This window comes from Mytilus edulis, chromosome 2 (genome assembly GCF_963676685.1).
Source record: "Mytilus edulis chromosome 2, xbMytEdul2.2, whole genome shotgun sequence".
NCBI lineage: Eukaryota > Metazoa > Mollusca > Bivalvia > Mytilida > Mytilidae > Mytilus > Mytilus edulis.
The window spans coordinates 25,967,541-25,988,787 of record NC_092345.1 but is presented as its reverse complement, the minus strand read 5'-3'; the positions used below and the strand labels follow the sequence as shown (position 1 = coordinate 25,988,787).

General features: G+C 30.7%; 1 protein-coding gene across 1 annotated transcript; it reads left to right on the top strand.

The window, feature by feature from the left end:
• The first annotated feature begins 3,056 nt into the window (after positions 1–3,056).
• Positions 3,057–16,973, top strand: LOC139511829 (motor neuron and pancreas homeobox 1-like). The gene is made up of 3 exons (XM_071298930.1): positions 3,057–3,656; positions 15,563–15,723; positions 16,488–16,973. Exons 1-3 carry the CDS (start codon positions 3,215–3,217, stop codon positions 16,821–16,823), a joined length of 939 nt encoding a protein of 312 aa, XP_071155031.1. The 5' UTR covers positions 3,057–3,214; the 3' UTR covers positions 16,824–16,973.
• The last annotated feature ends 4,274 nt before the right edge of the window (positions 16,974–21,247 follow it).

Here is a 21,247-nt window from a genome sequence, read left to right as displayed (position 1 = left end):
AAAACTTTAACCTGAAGTGGGACGAACGGTGCGACGAACAGACGGACGAACAGACGGACGCACAGACCAGAAAACATAATGCCCACCTACGATAGGGGGCATACAAATCAACAAAAATGTCGAAATAAAACAATGAAAATAAAACATGACATCGCTGCGCCATTCTGACGTTTTTTCACTACATCAACACGATGTACATAATTGTATAAGAAAAAGCTGGCCATCAAAGGAAATTTGTAACAAGAACAAGTCATTTTTAAAGACAAATATATTAATTAGATTTGGAATTTTTTTTATTTCAAGAAAATTTCAGGAACATTTTCCGCTGATTTGACGTGCGTTCTACACACACGTGTACTATTTTGGTTGATTGATTGTTGGTTGTTTCGCATCCATACAGTGACAAATCTTTCATGCATATTCAGGACAAGTTCATATTGGAGATTTCATTCAATGCATTAAAAAAGGTTAAGAGGAAAACTCATAATTTATTTAAGTTTGACATAACAAAGTTTGCGTATGAATGACTCATTTACCATAGCAAAAAAAAAGCAATTTTCAGTTCAATTTTATTGCTCATATTGATACAATTTATTTTAAATTGGACAATATTCGTGTAAAGACGTTTTTACTTTTCTATGAACACATTGTATTTTATTAGTGCAGTGGTGGATTTATCATATTCAAAAATAAGTTACAACACTCAATTGCATTAAACAATATAGAGAGGTGTTGGCAGTCAAAGATAAAAACTAAAAAGAAAATAAACTACCATGCATACAAAAGGGGTCTTTTTTTGGGGGGAAGGGGCATATCCTAGATCCCCCCTGCATTTAGATTTATAACATTTCAAAATATATAACAGATTCTTCTAATTCCCAAGGAATTACTGTTATTAATAAAAATCATTGTCATTCCTTGGCTTCTCACATCCGATACAAAAATTGTTACTAAAAGTGTGCGTCCATTTGGATTTGTTCGTTTGCCGTCTGGTTCTGGCGTAATGAGTGAATAAATCCGATGCCTCGTATAGGGAGAGCGCCACGCTCTATGCAAGTTTAAGAACCAAAGGAACAATTTTTACAATCATGAGGGGCCAGTATAGTGACTTGTGCAAAGTCTAAAATTGCTCCTGACAAAACCAACCTAGCTATTAAATTAATTATTAATTTATTCTCGTCCTGAATTTGCATGAAATATTAGCCACGGGTTATTTAAAAAGCAACAATGTAGCTATTAACAAATATAAATACAAAATGTATATACCATCTTAGGGTATACTAATTTATTTACGAGTAGGATTGTTATTGAAACTATCATGGTTATTATTAAACAGTTGTTTTTGTAATTACCATTCAAAATAAATAATATAATGTATATGTTCACCATTTGTTTTAATCACATATAAATTATATGACTTTTACATTCTTATTTCATAAATTATGTATTTTTGATATATTGATGTATTTAAAATTTGCGTAATTTGATCTCTAAATGGGTATTTATACACACTATTCTCTGATGAAAATATTATCTTAATATATAAATATGATATTTCTTTCATTTACACAAAAAAGAAAGTGTAAATATACATGGAACAGAACATAACATACAGCCTAACATAAATAAAGTTGGAAGTAACTCGAATGATTCAACCCCTCTCTGTGATCGACTCTCTCATTCGCAAGTATATAGCCATCGTACCGCAGCGGGATATAAACGATTTAATCAATCGGATTATTTTATAAGAGCTTAGTTTTAATTCTGAAAAGACTTAATGAAAAATTCGAAATGTTAAGTTACAGCAGGGAGAATTGAAAGTTTGTTTTATCGTTAATCGTCGTTTGCTTTACGCCCAGTGGCAAATAGTTCATCCATCTTCAGGACGAAAAAGTTTCCTTTTAGAACTTGAACTTAGTAAAAAATACCTTTAAGAAAAATAATTAATTATTTGAATGTTGGTGCCTGTTTTATGATAATATAATGTTTTCATTAGGTTTACTTTTTGAAACATACCCGTTTTACACAGTAATAAATTATAAATAAGATTAATAAATAAATATAAAGCACAATTAATCACAAAATTAGTGAACAGATTTTTAAAAGATGATCCTTATTCATTCGATGAATACTTTATAACTTGTTATGGAAAATAAGAGGCAGATTTCACAGTGGTTGATTAACTTTGAAGAGCCTCTTTCTGGTTTTCTGATTGTTCAATATGTAATGGTTGTGGCTTTTATATTCAATAAAGTTCTTAATCGTTAATTGAAAATTAAAGATATTTTGACAAATTGTCAAATTAAAGATTATCAGTCCTCGTAAATGACGAACAAAACGGAAAGAAAGAAAGTTAAACGGAAAATTTAATGAATATCAATTAGCCAACAGACGACATGCACTTGATCGCGGAGTAATAAATTAAAACATTATATGATTGGTGGTAAATTAATTCTTAATAGGGTCAAAGGTCGCAAAATTAACCAAATTAATCCCTGCATTAAGGACCAATATTTCAGCACATTCTTTTTAATATCTTAATTTATTTTATGTAGATATTTTATTTTAAATAAAACGGAAAAGGAAGCGGTAAATATGACTTTTAAATAAAAATTATTATATACAGTTTAAGATCATTTTGGATCAACTTACGACCAAAAGATAGAGGCCGGAGAGCTCCAATATAATTAGTCCTTAAAAGTTAGAAAATTTATCTATAAACCGTATGTAAACCGATTATAGTACCCTCTCCTTCGATAAGATATCATATTTATTAAGATTAAAGCATTGGAGTTGGCTACCAGATTGTCAGTGGTATGATGGTCCCTACCGGACATAATTAATGACTCTATCAGCCAATCTCGCGCTATCTGTTATCAAATTGATATCTTAAAGAGATTGTATACAACACTTTTATGTTAGTAATATTTAAATAGTGTCGCTTTCCACGCCCCTTTTTAATAATTTATATAGAGATAAATGAACGGAAATTTGATTGCCAAATAACTTGTAATGTTTATAAATTTTTCTTCATTGTAAATTGTATGTCCCAACCGAAAAGAACAATTAATTTTATTATCAACTGGATATCAAATATTGTTGAAAGTACTTTTACTTTTTATGATGATCATTGTCATATTTCGGGATAAAAAGCTAACGTGAAATATTTGGATACATTTTTTTTAAGTGTTGTTGCTTTCTTTGAAATTTGGACATGTCTTCCAGGTTCAGCATCGATGCTTTATTATCGAGAGAAAAATCAACTACTGCGTCACCTCAGAGTATAAAAAAACATGACAATTCCGCGAAGAGTTCACCGGAATCTAACTGCTCCAGTCGGTGCACCAGTCCAGAATCTAGTTTGTCGCCAAATAGCGGACATTCAACCATTATTCCAAGACCTGGATTATTAAACTCACATCAGCATCAAGCAATGATGCAAGCTAATGCACTGCAAATGCAGGGACTGATGAATGGACATCAATTTTATGGACCAACAATTGGTCATAACGGTATGCCAATGTTTTCAGGAAGTGCGTTCCATAGTCCTGCAGAACATGCCTTGAAAATGTCACAAGCTCAACATATTCATCCCTACATCAATGAATGGTTTGCTAGAGGTGGGATGTTGATGCCAAGAATGATGGACTATGCTGGTGAGTACTATTCTCTAGACCCTTTTTGTTTGAATTAGGTCGTCGGGTTTCTGTTCATACGACCAACAAACATAAATGTCGAAGGTTTAAACAGACTGAGGCATATTGTCCTTGGTCTCATGTGGAAAGTTGTTTAATTGGCAATCATACTACATCCACTTATTTTCATATTAATTCACCAAAATATTCTTGATATATGACTACGAAATATTAACATTTATTAATTTCAAAAAAATTATAAACCAGAAATAAGAGAATTGATTGATTATACGACAAAATATATCATGATGCCAAACGAGTACCAAAATAAATGAACAAACAAACAAACAAACAAATGCGAACGAACGAACAATGAAAAACGGGAAGACAATTTAAGGAATAAATAAATGAAAAAAGAAAAGAAAACAAGATAACCCGAGTCTGTGTATGATACAAATTTATGTAAGCAACATATTAGGATTTCAACAATGTATTCCATCCTCGGCTTTTCCGAAATCAAAGATTGGACACATAAAAGTTTCAAATATTGAGAAGCAAAACACCAAATGAGAAGAAAACTTTGACGCCACATACTATTAATAATTAATTTACACTTTTATCAAGAAAGTAATCTATATAAAACTTAATTATACTTTTTCCAAAAAAAAAAGAACAGAATACAGAATGGTAGTAACATTATTAATAAAACAGATAGAAATGATTAAAATAAATACATATATGAAATAAATGAATAAATACTTATACGCTTGGAAATCTTTTAATAATTACTTTTGAGAGAAAATTTGCGAAAAGTGAAAATAGTTTTTAATATAGAAAATTTTAAATTTAGTAATTTCCTATATTAGAAATAAAATAAATAGAAAAATATCTCAAAATTTGTATTACTTTTTTTACAAAATCTAATAATTAGTTGCGGAATATTCATTTTATATATTGAATAAAATTGCAGTATTTTAAAAATAAAATAGCACAGAACATTGAGCCAACAATTAACCAAATAGTCACGGGTTACAAAAATATTAGAACATCTATAAAAGTAATAATTATGATAATCCACAATGGCTATTTTTTGCATTTCCCATTTCACGACATCCCCGACATTAAAATTTTCACTATTTTTTTGGCTGATTGAGTAGTAAAAGTAAACACTTTATATATGTTTATAAACATTAAAGTATTCGTTCGAAAGGTTTAATTTGTACCCACTGTTTACCTTTTAAACTCCTTTAAACCACATTATCTCTTTTTCAAGGGGTAAAATCTGAAAGTCCATAAAAATACAAATAATACTTAGTCTTCTGAAGATCAGAATAAAGTGTCATAAAGTATGAATTTAAATCAAAAGTCAGCGATTTATATATTGTCCATATTTATTCAATTACAAATAATATAATCATTTATTGAATAAACAGCACTGTCTACATTTTCCCCTCCTTATATATAAAAAGAGTAAAGGCAGGAAACTGAATGGAAAATTCAAAATGTAATTTTGAGATGTAGAAATAAAACTTAGTTATAAATTTGATGATATTTTTACTGTTTAATCAAGTTAATTATAATATAATAGCCTATTAATGTCCATAACTTCTGCACACATGAGAAGGAAATATGCCTTATATGAAGTTTAATAAAACCAATATTATTAAATATGCATTACGAGAGTTTTTGCTACATACGTTCATATATATAGGTATTGAAATAAGCTATAATAGTAACATTCTGAATTTAATATGCAAGACTTTTCAAAAAACTCCTTGATTTTTTTTCTTTATGTCTTCTGGTACTGTTTATTTCAGTCAAAATTGAAAATAAATAGGGAAAGCATAATAAATAGAGGACAACATCACGTTTGTTTGTGTCCCACTAATTTCACTTTGAGGGAACATGCATGTATATACGTTTATACATGTGATAAATGTTTACTATTGATAAACAATAATAAAATTTTGTCATATTTTCAGGTTTTTATTTTAATTTAATTTTGTTTTTATCATATTTTATTTAATAATAATTTTAGTATTTAAGAATACAAATTTTCTATTTCTTCTAGTTTATTTTAGTTCTAGGTATACAACTTTGCATTATGAAACCAAGAGCTAATTAAAGAAAATTGTATATTACTATCTGCTGTTTTAGTTAGTTGTCAAACTATAGGGCTGTCAAAATTAGAAATAATTTATGTATTACTTGAAGCAAAGCTTACATGGATGAGTTCCTCTGTGGTCAATATTTCTGCGAGGAATACGTTTTTCATTATAAATAACTAAACTTCTTTTTATATAAAAACTAGAAATACATTTGTAAATTATATGATATGCAGAATTGAAATTTGAAACTTGAAACACATTTTTCACATTAATCTGCACAGTCCCTTCAGTCATTTATTCAGGAAGAAATAACAGAAACGGAATTGTACTAGTCCATGCGGAATTTATAAAATTAACTTGTAGCTGTCGGGCGAAGATTAGAGAAACAAATTAGCACCAAATTAAATGTTTTAAAAAACGGCAAAAAAATAAAAGTCGATGGATCTTTTAATAAAAGTATTGATGATTAGACGTAAAATAATAATGTTGAGTTATTTTAAAAAAGAAACGATTTTTTTTGGGTGTTTTTGTCCTTAATTTGTCTATTAGGAAGTGTCGCCACTGCGCGCGCACACTTTCTGGGTTATATTATGATTTTTCTTGTCCACTAGACCATCTGTTCACAGAGATATTTTTTTAAATCAAGCTTTCTGACGTTGCTCTCTGACTGAAAATTGACAATGCATTGTCAATATATATTTAACTTCCATGGGGATACTAAGATAAGCATTGGGGCCCTGGTAGTATCCCGAATTCAAGTCAAGCACTGAACATATTTGGCGCAGTAACTATCAACAGAAAGAAAATAAAGTGTCGAAGTTCAATTGACGGGTCAAAAAAATCAAACAATTAAACAGCGTATAAAAGTTCTGTAAGTCTGCAACATTACAGTAATACTTTTAATTCACGTATGGAGAAAATCAAATCTGCAAATTCAAGACGATTCTTTGGCACTGGTTGGAAAGGGAGTTCCTTGCTATATATCCATTAAATGTTTAATCTTAAATTGGTACTTAGATAACTGTGTTTTCAATGTTTTAAAAAGTTCTAAATTTGTGCATAGAAACGAGACTCCCCAAAAGTGACCATGTATAATTCCACACCAGAGTTGAAAATTACAACAGCAATTCACTAATCTTTTACAAACACGTTTGTTCGCTTGTTTTCAATTTAAATAAATCAAAATATTTGAAAGTCAATTGTTTTGTAACCCCCACGTGTATCAATACTTGCGGCAGCATGCATGGTTTTTACAGCCGTTCGTCGTGTCTTCATTTTCTAAAAAATCATTCTGAGCAGCAAAAAAACAATTTAGGTTTAATTTCTTCCATAATCGTAGGTTCTCTTGCAATTGATATACCAAATTTCCAAGAAAAAATACAACGCATTATTTTTATGTGTTTGAAAAAGCTGTAGATTGTGTAAATTTGTAACAACTGCTTTCGCAAATACCAATTTGGATAGATCATTAAGACGAATTGCGTACCTACATTTTGGGTTTATATATATATATATATAAATTTTTATTATAAATTTTATATATATATAAAAATTCGGAAAATCTTGTGACCAATAAACCTTTTGCTTCAGTTAAAACAATAACTTCCTGTTAAGTTCTGTATGAAGACTCCCCGAGTGAAATTTAGTAATTACATGTTTCTCTACTTTCAATATGAGGAATGTGCTAACGGTTCGTTGTCTAGGAAATTATTATATGAAAAACAATGGCGTTAACCTTGCTGAACTTTGTCAAAATTTGTCACATAACGTATCGGCATTTCTGACATATTTTGACGTGTTAGAGTATTCTACATAAATGACCTATTACTCATTATTTTATCAATTCAATATGGTATCCAGCTGATCGGACCAAGTAATCGTTTAAAAACAGAACACCTGCAAAAACTTTAATTTGAAGTAAATACATTTATCATTTGAGAAAAATCCCTTTCCAACATGGTCATATCATTATTACCAAGATTATAACGTATCTAGAATTAACTATACTGCAATTCGGAAACCGAACATAATGCTGTGTTGTTTGTGTAGGGATTTTAAAATCGACATTAAATATGGCCATAGAGTCGATAGGGCTTTTGGGTATTGATTTATAACGGGTTTTCTGTCAAATATTATGACGAATATATAAAAATGATTGATACGAATCAATCATCAATGAGATTTTCAGTGAGTTACAATAAAAGAAACAGAAAACACAGACAGAAGTATTTGTGAATCAGAGAATATTAGCGTGTAAAAATAATAACATAACCAATACGCCATCATATTGTATATACAATTCCAGAAAGCGTTTAGGCCGGATAGGAAACTTCTTGATACTGCAGAAATTAGCATGATTTGAGCTGTTTTGTATCAGTTTGGTGTGCTGTGGTATTTTTGTTGTTATTTTGTTGTTGTTCGGTAGTTTTCAAAATAAAAAACCTGAAATAACTGCACTGTGTTACTTCTCCATTAACATGGGGGAAAAACATGTTTGCATAAAAGGGGATGTGATATTTACAAGAAAGGGGACAGTTCCAAACGGAAGTTCCCCAAACACATTTTTTTTAAGGGAAATAGAAAAATGGCAACAAAAATAAAAGCTGTCTCTCCCAAACATAGAAAAGGCAAAGGTGATAAAAAAAAATGAGCAACCATGACTCATGCACATAAACATCATTCATACTTATTTTGTTATTTCCCCCTTTTTTCTCACGGCATGCATATATATAAACAATAATATGTATCTTGCAAGTATCTAGAACAACTTTATAATTCACATAATGAACTCTACTAGTGGGCAAAATTGTTTAAAAAAATATGGAGAAATTGAAAACTTAACAACATTTATGATAAATATGTAAAGGAAAAGGTCATTTTGTTGACTTAAATGTATGAGAGTTAAATAACTCTTGTAGATTTGAAAACATGTATGTTCTTATACAAATGGTACCAATAACTTTGAATAATCAAAATTTGTAAATTTGTCAAACTCTTTGTGATGAATTAATTTTGTTTGAAATAAAATTCATATGAAATCCAAATTTTATAATTTTATTGTGTCATATTTTTCTACGAATTATACAAAGTTCAACAACTTTTGAAATATTTCCAGAATTAAAATAAGTGAACCATTTACATAACTGAGAATACATTTTTAAAGTTTCAGCATGGTTCTGCGCTCACGCGTTAGTGTCCATTGGGGTTTCACGGTGCCCCACGACACGAGTGAGCTCATAACCAGGTTCATAGTGTTGGTTTTACAAAAAGGATTTTGAGTATTCTGCTGTATGTACAACAATCAATTATTATTTTTAATTTTCAAACTACCATTGAACACCATCAATGGGTTGTTTCTTTAAAGCATTCATTTATTACCGAAGCAAGTTGCTCTAATCGCCAATATAATAGAATTAAATCCCATTCATTTGATTAATAAAATCATTAGTAAACCTTTACATGTTCATTAAAATGCCATATTAATTCAGTGCATGTTATCGCTAAGAACTTAAGCCCTATATTGAGCAAATAAAGCAGTCATATTGAAAAGTTCACGGGTTTTCTTTGTTAAAACGCTTTGGTGATGAAAAGCCCTCACACCTGTAATCGTTGTTGTACAAATGTTTGAACTGCCTATCTTATCAATGTTCCGAAATATCATTAAGTTCCCTTTTAAACTAATTATATAGAAACTAATCCTTTTAAATCCGTATAAGTTGATTGCTTACTGAAATTTGAAAGGGAAATTTCTAAAATTTGTTGAAATGGACCTTTCTTCAAAAGTAAGAAATTAACTTGATACGATATTACGATGGTGTTGACCGAATCCACAGTGAATCAAGTGTAATTGTGTAGTAAATTTACGATAAGGGAATAGAATTTGTTAATCTCGTCAAATGTTCCTCGAATGATAAAGTGTGAAAAATAAAATAGTACCTTACAATTGTAGCTACACGATAAATTTGTGGTTAAGGAAGAAAAAGTGGTGTCTACATCGTGAGCATGTGTTTTAAGAGAACACATACATGTGGTGTTTTAAAGCTTGAAGGTGAAAGTGAAGTTCAGTTGAAATTTTTCAAACGAGTACAATACATGAATGTACAATATGTTTGTTTGATGTGCCAGGGTCCAATGCTGAGGTCCAATGACAAATATTTAATGCGCGTTTACATGAATTATGTGATAAACATTAAGATAAACATAGATACATGTTTCAAGTTATCTTTTTTACCATGTAAGTGTTATAAGTAACATTATCATTTAACTTTCATGCTTATAACAAATGCTATCCAATTAAAGAATACTAAAAGGAATAAGAAGATCTGAGTTGCATCAGATATAAAGATCAATGAGACTTGTAAATTGGGGTTTTGTGGGAGAGGGATGGCGAAAGGACATGGACATAATTATATTTATTGGTCTTTATATGAAGTATTATCAATATAATACTTCAATGATCTTTCCAAGAAGTTTGTATCAGAAGGAGAGTACACGAAAGACGATAGTTACACATATAAAATCATCGGTTACCGCCTTTTCTGTAAGTGGGTGTTAATCAGTTGAGATCGATTCGGTCATATATTTAGGGAGACTTTATGCTAATTACATATTCGAGAAAGTTTAGAAACACCTAAGGTTTTACAAACCGATCAACATTTTACAAAATAAGGTGATCAGACGCCATACTAGCGCTTAGGACATTGTATAACTCCTTTCTTCCGCGAAGTGGAGGTGTTTGGCTATAATTCTTGGCTATTACAAAAGAAGAAAAAAACACCCCAAAAAACAACAAACACATCGGACACAGTGTTATACAATCTACTTGGTCTTTGTAATTTAAAATTTATTGTTTTGGTATAATGTAGAAAGTAATTTTTAGTCATCTAGTCATCTGGTAAATACTGAATTGCATGTATCTTCCGAACTGAGAGTTAATTTGAAGCGGCACCAACTCAGATGTCTTTCACTTTAAAACGAAAATAAGTTACGTGCATAGATATAAATATATCAACTATTATATATGTTATATTTAAACAGCTGTAATGTCATTACGCCACCTAAGTATATGTTCCGTGTAACATTGCCATAAACTTGAGACGTATGTAATTATATTCAGCAATGACAAGGTGAGAAAAGGTTTTATGACCATAACGGGCTTCCATAGACTGTATTTCAATCAAAGTCTATTTTGTGACATTTATTAAACGTTGTTACAATTCAGCACACCTCAAGCACGAAATTTAGCTGATTTGTAAACATAAAACTATAATTTAACATCATCAGGCTACTTAAAATCACTGTTATAAATTGTTAAGATTAACAAACCTCAAGATCAAAAGACGCGCGAATTTTCCGCAGACGATGACAACGGATACGTCGATGGAGAATTTTATTACTGAATAGGAAAGCTTAAATTACAGACGGGAATGATTTATCAATGTAAAATATAGGAATAGTTTCGATGAGTAGGGACAAATTGGCTGCAAAAAATGTATGTAATAAAACAAGTGGTTCTATTGTAATTTATTAGATATATTAACTTGGAATGATTTTTAATTACGTCGTTATTCCCACCTTGAATAATATCTCCACTCAACAATATGGTTCTTGGATAGTAATTTGTCTCTTAAATTGTTTTATTAATCTATAATGATATTTTTTCCTATATATCTTTAAAAACATAATGGGTTTGAACTAAATTACGTTTTTATATTTTGTACCCCGACTACATTGCAATTTACGAATGGAAAACAAATATTAGGAACATGAGACTTCGCTCCACACGAATTTTCAAATACCAAAACACACAGTAACGGTAAATGAAGGGAATGGGGCAGATCTTTGATAAAATTTGTAGTGGGGTAGTACTTTTTAAGAACAAGTTTGGATAAAAACGCACACAACTTTATCTCAAATCTCTTCAAGTAGATTTACCATAAACCTGATAATATTCATATAATTGATATTGTAATGAATATACACATGAAACACAAAAACTGTTTGAAGACATTTATGATTTTATTTTATGGTTTCAATAAATTTAAATTAGAATGTACAGCCAGAGATATAAACACATATATGTAGCTGGCTGATTATGACAACTTTTCCCTTGTTTGCATCATACTGCGTCTTTATGCAAAATGACGAATATCTATATAGTCTTGAACAATTCTTTATGTCTCAAAATATATTTTTTTTTATTATTATTTTCGCCGTAGATTTTGCATTTTATTCATTTTGAATAAAACAACTCACTTTTTAGATTTAAGGAATATAAATGATTTTTTAAAATTTAAATTGATCAAATTGACATAATTGAAACATTGTGTTGAAATTTCTGACCAATCAAAATATTTAGTTGAAAACTAAAAAGATTTTGTAGTGTCCTTTATTTCTTTAAATCCAACGAAATTAATCATGCAGGATATTTGTTTTACTGTTTAAAGTATATATGATACCATGCAAAACAAATATTTGATTCATTTCATACATAAAACTTTCTAAAGAAAGAATCGCCTTTTTCGGCTATAATAGTAAAATAAGTTTGCACATTTATAACAGATCATTACTCTTTGGCAAGTCTGTACGAATCAAGATGATATTTTGTGTACGGACTTTGTACTAGGTTCAAACGACTTTTAAGATTGGAACCAAGAGTGTATAAAGAATGAGAAACATGAGGCTCCCACAGGGTACCCCCCTCAGGTCGCAAGGTCGCTTTTAAATTCGTCGAGAGGTCGTTTTTAAGGGAAATGTACAGGTCGCAAGTCGTTTTTCCCAACACAGAGGACCGAAGTCGGTTGGAGGTAATTTTTTTCCAAATTTATCAGGTCGCAGGCTGTTTTTAGAAGGCCCTCAGATCGGAAGTCGCCTCTAAAAAGCCCAGAGGTCGCAGGTCGTTTTTGACCCTGCGGGAGCCTCAAACATGAGTTCTTTTCTGCAATGATTTACACGTAATTTTTGTTAGTGTTATCAGGTAGTTGTTTGGTCGACGCATACCTACATCTTATTCTCTCTTTTACAAATATAATTTGGTAAACGTTCAGCTGATTTTTAAAGAGTTAACTCCATTAAATGGTCTGTACCCCGTTCAGTCACATTCTGACGGAAATCTACATTTCAATAAATACATTTCCGAAATTACAAGTTGGAAGAATTAAAAGAAAAATTTAAGTATCTGAAATATCTTTAAAACAAATATTTTCACATAGCTATTTCTATCTACCCAAATTACCCCGACTATGAGACTATGAAATGATAATACGAAAATCCAACAGATCAAAACATGCGCTATCTCTTTCAAATTATAAATTAATCGGTGAAATATTGATAGGGATCTGTACAAGTTTAATGACTTATCAATGTCCGATAACACATGTTATCATATTTTATAAATTGTTTGTTACAATAGTTGTCGTAAGACTAGTATACTAATCAGAAAGCTAAAACTGTTCGGTTCGTCTTATCTCAATGGTTGTGGTTGTACTTCATACATAGGCAATGCCATTTGTTATACAGACCAGCGTTGTGAGGTTATTTTTTTATGTTAACAAATCATAATAGTTTTTATTACGACCAGTGAGTCCTAATTTTGGGGTTTTTCTATGTAAATAAGTAGTTGAACTTTTTCTCTGGGTTGTTCGTTTTGTTTAAATTGTTTTGTAAATTTATTTTTTCATTAACAAACCAAACTTTGCTATCGAATTGATCCCTACATCCACATATTTTAATCCATATTCAAGTTTAACTTTCGTTTTTTAAGTTGTCTTTTTTTGTCATTTTATTTTTTGTATAAATATTAAAAAAAGTAATAAATCAAAAAAAAAAATTAAACAATATTGTTAATAATTGCACAAAATATAAGCGAAAGTGACTAATGCAAAAGTTGTCCAAATCCTCGTTATATGAAATATAAAATTCCTTAAAGAGCCTCTTTGTAATTTTTATTCCATACAAATTATACAAATACCATGCATTTTCTTAAATTCCAAGCTGTGAATTTCATTGTTTTTTCTCCTAGTAAAGTAATTAATATTCTTGACAAATGTTCTTTTAACAAGATATCAATTTTACATCACTATTCTTCCGGCATCAATTATGAAAAAGCAAACTTCTTTTTCAGTAAACTCAATAGTTTTGTAGAAATTCTGATACGTTTTGTTTAAAAATGTAAAGGCATTTCAAAAAATCAATCCACGAGGGACTAACTATTAATTCATCAGTAAGAAAGTTGTATAGAAAACTAGAAAATTTGGTAGTAAAATTTCATTAACGCCCGTTATCTGTATGTATGCGGCAGCTGGCTTCATTTATTTCCCCACCAAATGTCAACAGATTCGACAATCATGATGAAATTAAACTGGTATCTAACGGGCGAAAAGAGCGCAATTTGCTAATTTAATTTTCAATTCGCCAACTATTAGACGCTGAAGACAGGCGATTTGCCTTTACATTACTGCCAATTTGTATTTGCTCAATTCGTAAGAAACAGACGAAGTTAGATTAATAGCATTACCATCAAAATAGAGTACGTTCTTGCATCTTTTCGATGAGACCCCGATTTAACAAATTACAACCGTCAAAAGAATTGCGGTCGATACACAATAGAGGAATGAGAAAGTATTTGAAGATTACTTCTTAAACTAGCGAAGATAGAACTAATTAACTAATGAATTTATCCTCTGGTGTATAAGGATCACTTTTCGTGACAAATTAAACTCCAGATTAAATGGTATTTCGGCAAACAAGCACATTACCGTCAACGGGTTCTGACAATTACCATAAAACGAGCAATTTCTTAGATTAAACACTACGAATTTCCACCAAATTAAATCGACGATAGCTATTCACTGCTGAACAGTTATGGCTGCTAATAGATGTAGCTAATTTGTTAAATAACATATAACGAAAATAAAAGTACTATTATATTACTAGCTGATAAAATTTAATTTGTACAGATCCAATCTCGTATTTTCCATAACAAGGATACTCTCGATCCTATATTTATTTTCTAGTCGAATTTCACTTTGAAATTATGAACACAATTAGACTGTGGTGGCGGACCAAAAAAAAACTAAAGTAAATTTCGGGTAAATAAACGAATTTTTCTTTTAGTTCCCTTTTTAAACGAAGATAGGCGCTCATTTAGATAGGGTTCATTAATCAGGGATTTAACCCATAGGGATACAGTTAACCGTAGAATAAGGTTTTTAACCATATTTGGGCTAAACTGTTAAAAAAAAAAGAATTAACGTCTGGAACAAAATGATCAGTCGTCTTGAATATCCATGTAATATTTGCCACTGGGCATATAGCGCATTCAACTAACAGCTCTTCTTAAATACTAAATTCTATAGTGATTGTGATTTTGTAACCAATGACAGAAATAAAACTTCTGAATACTTATAGATGTGTAAAGACATCCAATTGTGGATACATATCAGAGCTAGTTTCTAGGTACTTTGCTCGGGGGACAATAATTACATACTATACTTGATCACTGTCGTAAAACAAATACACAGATCATAAATTTAATTCATTTGTTTGATTGTTTTACCCAATGGAAGTACCTCTTATCCCTCTTATCCTTGAATGAAGTGAAAATTATACAGCATTTAGAACCATTTAAGAAATTTATGTTTCTGTATGATCGACTAGTTTATTATTCAAAAGTACAGCTGCGAATAGTGAAACATGTACACCTTTATACATTGACACGATGCACATATATTCGAATGAAAGAAAACTTTATGTATATATATGTATAGATGTTTTAATAAATAAGTGAAATAAGTAAATAAATTTTTTTTTTTATTCCAGCTCAGCAACAGTCAAATCTTCTTGGAAAAACTCGCCGTCCTCGTACAGCATTCACCAGCCAACAACTACTAGAACTAGAAAGACAATTCAAGATGAACAAATACTTATCAAGACCCAAACGTTTCGAAGTTGCCACCTCCCTCATGTTAACAGAAACACAGGTATAAATACTATTACTACTATAATTAACTATTATACATGGTGAATGTCGGATCTATAGTGTACTAGTAATTTAACGACCCGTCCGTCTGTTCGTTCGCTTGAACAATAGATTTTGGTTTCTCTCAAATGTTGTTCATTAATGACATTGTGCGCCTCCAATTTTACTTATGATAAGTTCATTAAGAAAACCATATATGATGTATTTGACTAAAATAGGGACGTACATGTCATATAAAACTCCTTAATTAGTAATTGGATTGAAGAACAGTCACAACTTTATACCTTTCAACTTCTAATTTTGGATAACTTGAATCTAGTGTCAATTTCAATTAAGAAAATATTGATTCTCAGTTTTTACCACCTTTGAGAAAGAACAAAAAAAGTTCTTCTAAATCAAACATTCAACTTTCAGAGAATCATAACTATCTGTTGCTATATATAGTGTAGGGCTGATTTTTAATTTCATCTTTTTAAAATTAATGAGACTTCCATGGTTACAACTTATTTGCAGAGTGGTTATTAATTTGTAAGGTATAGAATGAGTAATCATGTGACAGAAACCAATGAAATGAAAGAATACGGAACAAATTCCTAACAACATTTTTGTTGACAATTATGGTGACCAGTTTTAGTGTGTTCTTACGTTTTTCTCTTTGTTGATTGAATGATTTGCTACAAGTTGTTTGTTTACACATTCCTATATTTCTTTTAATGATAATTACATTTTTAATTTTTCAATATATCAACTTCATTTTTATAATAGGTAAAAATCTGGTTTCAAAACAGACGAATGAAGTGGAAAAGAAGCAAGAAGTCAACAAATGAAGTGACGCGTAGACCGGAAGACGGTAAAAGGACTGATAAAAACGAAAGTGAAATTTCAAATGAACATATTTCAGAGAATATGGACTTATTTCAAATGGACGATGAGTCTGATATAGACATAGATGATGTTGATAGTGATTCAAATGATGAACACCTAATGACAATGGACAACATTTCAAAAACACATTCAGATCTTTTACGCATGACTGCATCAGATTTTCCAATCAACCAATACAATAGCTTGTTACAGGCTGGACCAGTGTCAACCACGTGACATCATAACATTTTACAAGAACATAATGAATGGTAATACGTCGAACCTTTCTCAATACGGACAAAGATCACTTCTAATGCCAGAGTGAAAACGTTTGTTGTCAGTATGTGGCAAGATATTAAAAACCTTACAAGTTGTTGAAAAATACTTGCCTACAACAAGATACATACGTGAACTGTAAATGTCAGTGATTGTAGACCTAAAATTGCGTCCACGAAACCATTGCCATATTTATAGTGCTGTTGTTATGTAATGTGAAATAAAATAATTTATGAAAAATACATTCTTGTTAATACAATAGAAACGTACCAAATTTGACGAATTGGTAGAGTAATCACAGTCTTAAAAAAGGTCGGAGGCAGTTTTAATGAATAAAAAAAACCCCACAGAGAACGATTTGATTTTATAAAGGAAACTAAACAAATATAATACAAAATTCCAAAACAAATGCAGTATGAATTTTGAATATAATTAACATTAGGAAAATATTAATGAGACAAACAAAAACAATTAAAAAAGTAAGATTGCAACGTAATTCGAAAGAAATACGTACGACGTTTTTGCATTACCATTACCGATTTTTTTTATAGAATGGATGTGCTCTAACAATAGTACACGAAACACTAAACAGAAAACAAACGAACCTTTCTGAACTTCAGGTGCACCGAATTGGTTAGCAGTTGTTGTCCACCTTGTGGAACCTATAATATAGGTCTAGTTGCCAGTAATATACCTGTACCTGTTGTTAATTGTAGCTTTTGCTTATGTTATAACGATGGAAAGCTGTGGAATATAAATTGTATACAATTTGAATACAAACATATATCTTTTCTCTTTTAAATATGATGAAAATGCTTATTTCTGTAAAAAATGTGAATGGATTATGTCCATGATCATTCACAGTAATCTTGTTTGAGGAATATAATTTCACATCGTATTGTTCTTATTTTGATAAAGAAAATTAATGTTAGACAGGCACAACAAAAAGTCATACATAATATGGCAGGGTTAAATATGTGTGCAGCCGACCAACATCCCATAACCTATGGAGTGGTATAACAGCACAACATAAAAATACATTGTAAAACTCAGTTCAAAAGGGTATGACAATTGGTTTAATTGCAACGATCTTGAAATGCGAGTTCGGAGGGGAAAACATGTATGGTAGTATTTAAATAGTTCCCATGGAAATTAGACTGAAAAATGAAACAAGAAACAATAATCGATAATTATAATTAGCAGTCTTGTACATTTTATTTTTTTTCATGAAAAGGCTTTTAATGTACATTCAGTCTAAATTTTAACATAAAAATGTTTTTTCATGCATATATAATTACATTAGATGTATGTTTCATTATAATATTTTATTCTGATTGGCTAACTGCACATCACGTGTTATTCCGTAAGCAGTTGCATTGCTCAATACAACTTTTCACTCATGATAACACGTGCTCCAACAATAAAGTGCACAGGTGAATTAAATAATAAAATATATAAAATTCGTGTTTTCATGATCATAGCTAAAAAATGTAATTATAGGTATTGAATGCTTTTTTTTGTAACTTTATAGGGTTGTAAAAGCGTTGTCCGTGCGTACATTTTTAGAATGAAGAGCTTCCGCGCTTCATACAAAATATACTTCGGTCAACGCTTTTACACCCCAATAAATTCAATTCTTAATTAAAAAAAATGTACAAACGTTTTCAATCAATTGTAGCTTCATTTTCTATATAAAAAAATTACTACCCCGTACTCCATATGCAGCACTTATATGTATTGACAAACAATCTTACAACATACAAATGTTTCACCTCTGATTCGTTTGAAAAATTCTAGATATTTCTTTTATAACATAATTCGATATATGATTATTCTTTAGTCTGGGAAGATCTAGTTTACCAAGTAACTAAACTTGGACTTTGAACTTGTTTTCGTTCAGTTTGAGTACTCTAATGTCGAAACTTTGTGTCAATCTTCATTTTGTCAGTTTTGATTTCGTTTTTTTGGTGTGCGCTTAAAATAAAGAACTTATTTTGATAAGTGGTCTGATCTTTGCTGTTTGTTCTCTTGTTTTACCATTACACCACTGTCTCATAATATATATAGATAAATGCAACAGTAGTATACCGCTGTTCGAAATTCATAAATCGATTGAGAAAAAAAACAAATCCGGGTTACAAACTAAAACTGAAGGAAACACATCAAATATAAGAGGAGAACTACGACACAACACAAAAATGTAACACACATAGAACCGAACTATAATATAACAATGGCAATTTTCTTGAATTGGTAAAGGACATTTTAAAAATATAAATAGTGGATTGATCCTGGTTTTATGGCTAGCCAAACCTTCCACTTTTATGGCAATGTAGGGTAGTGTTTAGCAAACATGTTTAACTCTGCCACTTTATGTGTGTGTATGGTTTAAACCAGATGCTTTTAATCCAGCATAGTTAGTTACTGTCAATATGGTGTGGGTTTTACTCGTTGTTGAAGACCATACAATGACCTGTACCTGTTCACATCCTAGTCACTTGGTCTTTAGTGGACATTTGTCTCATCAATGATACCACATCGTCCTGCCCTAAATTTATAGGAACAGGGGAGGAATTTCGACATGTTTTTTTCTTCTTCCAACATGTAGAAGACCGTGGTTCGCAAAAATGTTAAACAATATATTGATTTCCACGACCATTGAACAGAAACAAAACGAAAAATTAAGAACTATATGATCAAGAATGGAAAAGAAAGCAATAGTATACCAACCGACAATACAAATACACAGGTAAAAGAAAGCTGCACAACAGTATTGCGCTGATATTGAGACTATTCTTTGCCTAACGCCCAGTATCAGATCTATTTTGCCCACTCAGGAAGACCATGCAATTTAAGCGATGGCTCGAATCACGAAGTATTAAAATCGAAATGTGATATGAATTCTGAATAGCAAAAATTGGTTGTTGAGCTTTATTCAATATTTGTAAGCTTACCATACGCATACCCAACTAATTGATAAAAACTCGTGCATACAGGGAATTAAAGACCAAACTGAAACAGACGATCATTTAGTATTTTACTTTTAGTCTAAATTTCCAAAATAGATTTATGCGAAATCTAAGTTTGATGTCTTTTCGGTTGTCCATATCTTTAAGATTTTAAAAGTGTTATAGATAGAAACAAGGACTCGGAGACGTAGCGACATAGTTGACTAACTGGTACTGTAGCAAGGGAGGTCATTCAAATAAATTTGATACCCCAAGACGATATACATCTAGACAAACGCATTCAGGCCTTATTCTTTTTCGTTATTTTGAAGTTTAAAAAAATTATTGTACTTTTATGTAAAATATACTAAATCTATGTTTCGCTTTTGTACAATAGCTTTTGATTGCACCCTTGTATTCTAAGAGTGTTAAAACATAATTAATCCGAAGTGTCTATTCTATTATACTTTATTTAAAATTTTGAATACTGAAAAACAAATTAAAAATAAATATGTAAAAGATAAATGTGACATAAAATTGGAAGATTTTTATATCGTCAGAGAATCGGTGAATGAATGTTTACTTTTCATAAAATACCACGGCCTAAGCAGTCTAATTTATCGCTCGTTAGTTAATCTAATGAAATGAAAATGCAATTTGTCTAATCCTTGAACAAACAACATTATACCACAGTGCCTTCTGATTACCTTAACACAATCCTATCCGAATTAACCGTACCAAATTTGTCGTCATTCTAGACGATACCATATCTTAATCTTTATATAATATCAGATAATATATTTTTGTAGCCAAAAGGTCAAGATTTTGATCCATCAACTGGCATATTCTAGACCGGAAATTACAAAGTTGATATAAATATTTTCAAAGATTATGAAAAATATGTAAAAAGTTTATACATTGCACACCTGTAAAATTTATATATGGTACCTTCGGGTGCGGGATTTTCACGCAGTATTGAAGACCAATTGGTGGCCTTTAGCTGTTATCTGCTCTTTGGTGTGGTTATTGTCTCTTTGACACATATTTCCATTCTCAATTTTACTGTACAAGTTATGAATCTCCAAAAGTATTGAATTGTGGAACAACAAATACTACATGTTTTTGATATCAGTAATGATACTGTTGAAAATAAACGTAAAAAAATCATACGATAGAGAAAATGAGAAAGACAGACATCTTTTAATGCCATCATTGTTAGAGTCAACATCTAAATGATCGAAGAGCAGAAAATGGCTTTTATAATAAGACAGGTATATGGATACTGGGATTTTAGTCCTTTTCAATTAGGTATTTCCGACCTGTTGGTAAGCACATATTATGATTCAAAAGATATCCTCTGGAAAAAAGTCTTGATTTGATACATAATGTTAGCATTAGTAGCAAGATTTATGTCTGAAACGGTCATTTTGATTTGAT

Coding starts and splice junctions, on each gene's coding strand:
- LOC139511829 (XM_071298930.1), top strand. CDS start 3,215: ATGTCTTCCAGGTTCAGCATCGATGCTTTATTATCGAGAGAAAAATCA. Junction 3,657..15,562: donor AAGAATGATGGACTATGCTG/GTGAGTACTATT, acceptor TTTTTATTCCAG/CTCAGCAACAGTCAAATCTT. Junction 15,724..16,487: donor TCATGTTAACAGAAACACAG/GTATAAATACTA, acceptor TTTTTATAATAG/GTAAAAATCTGGTTTCAAAA.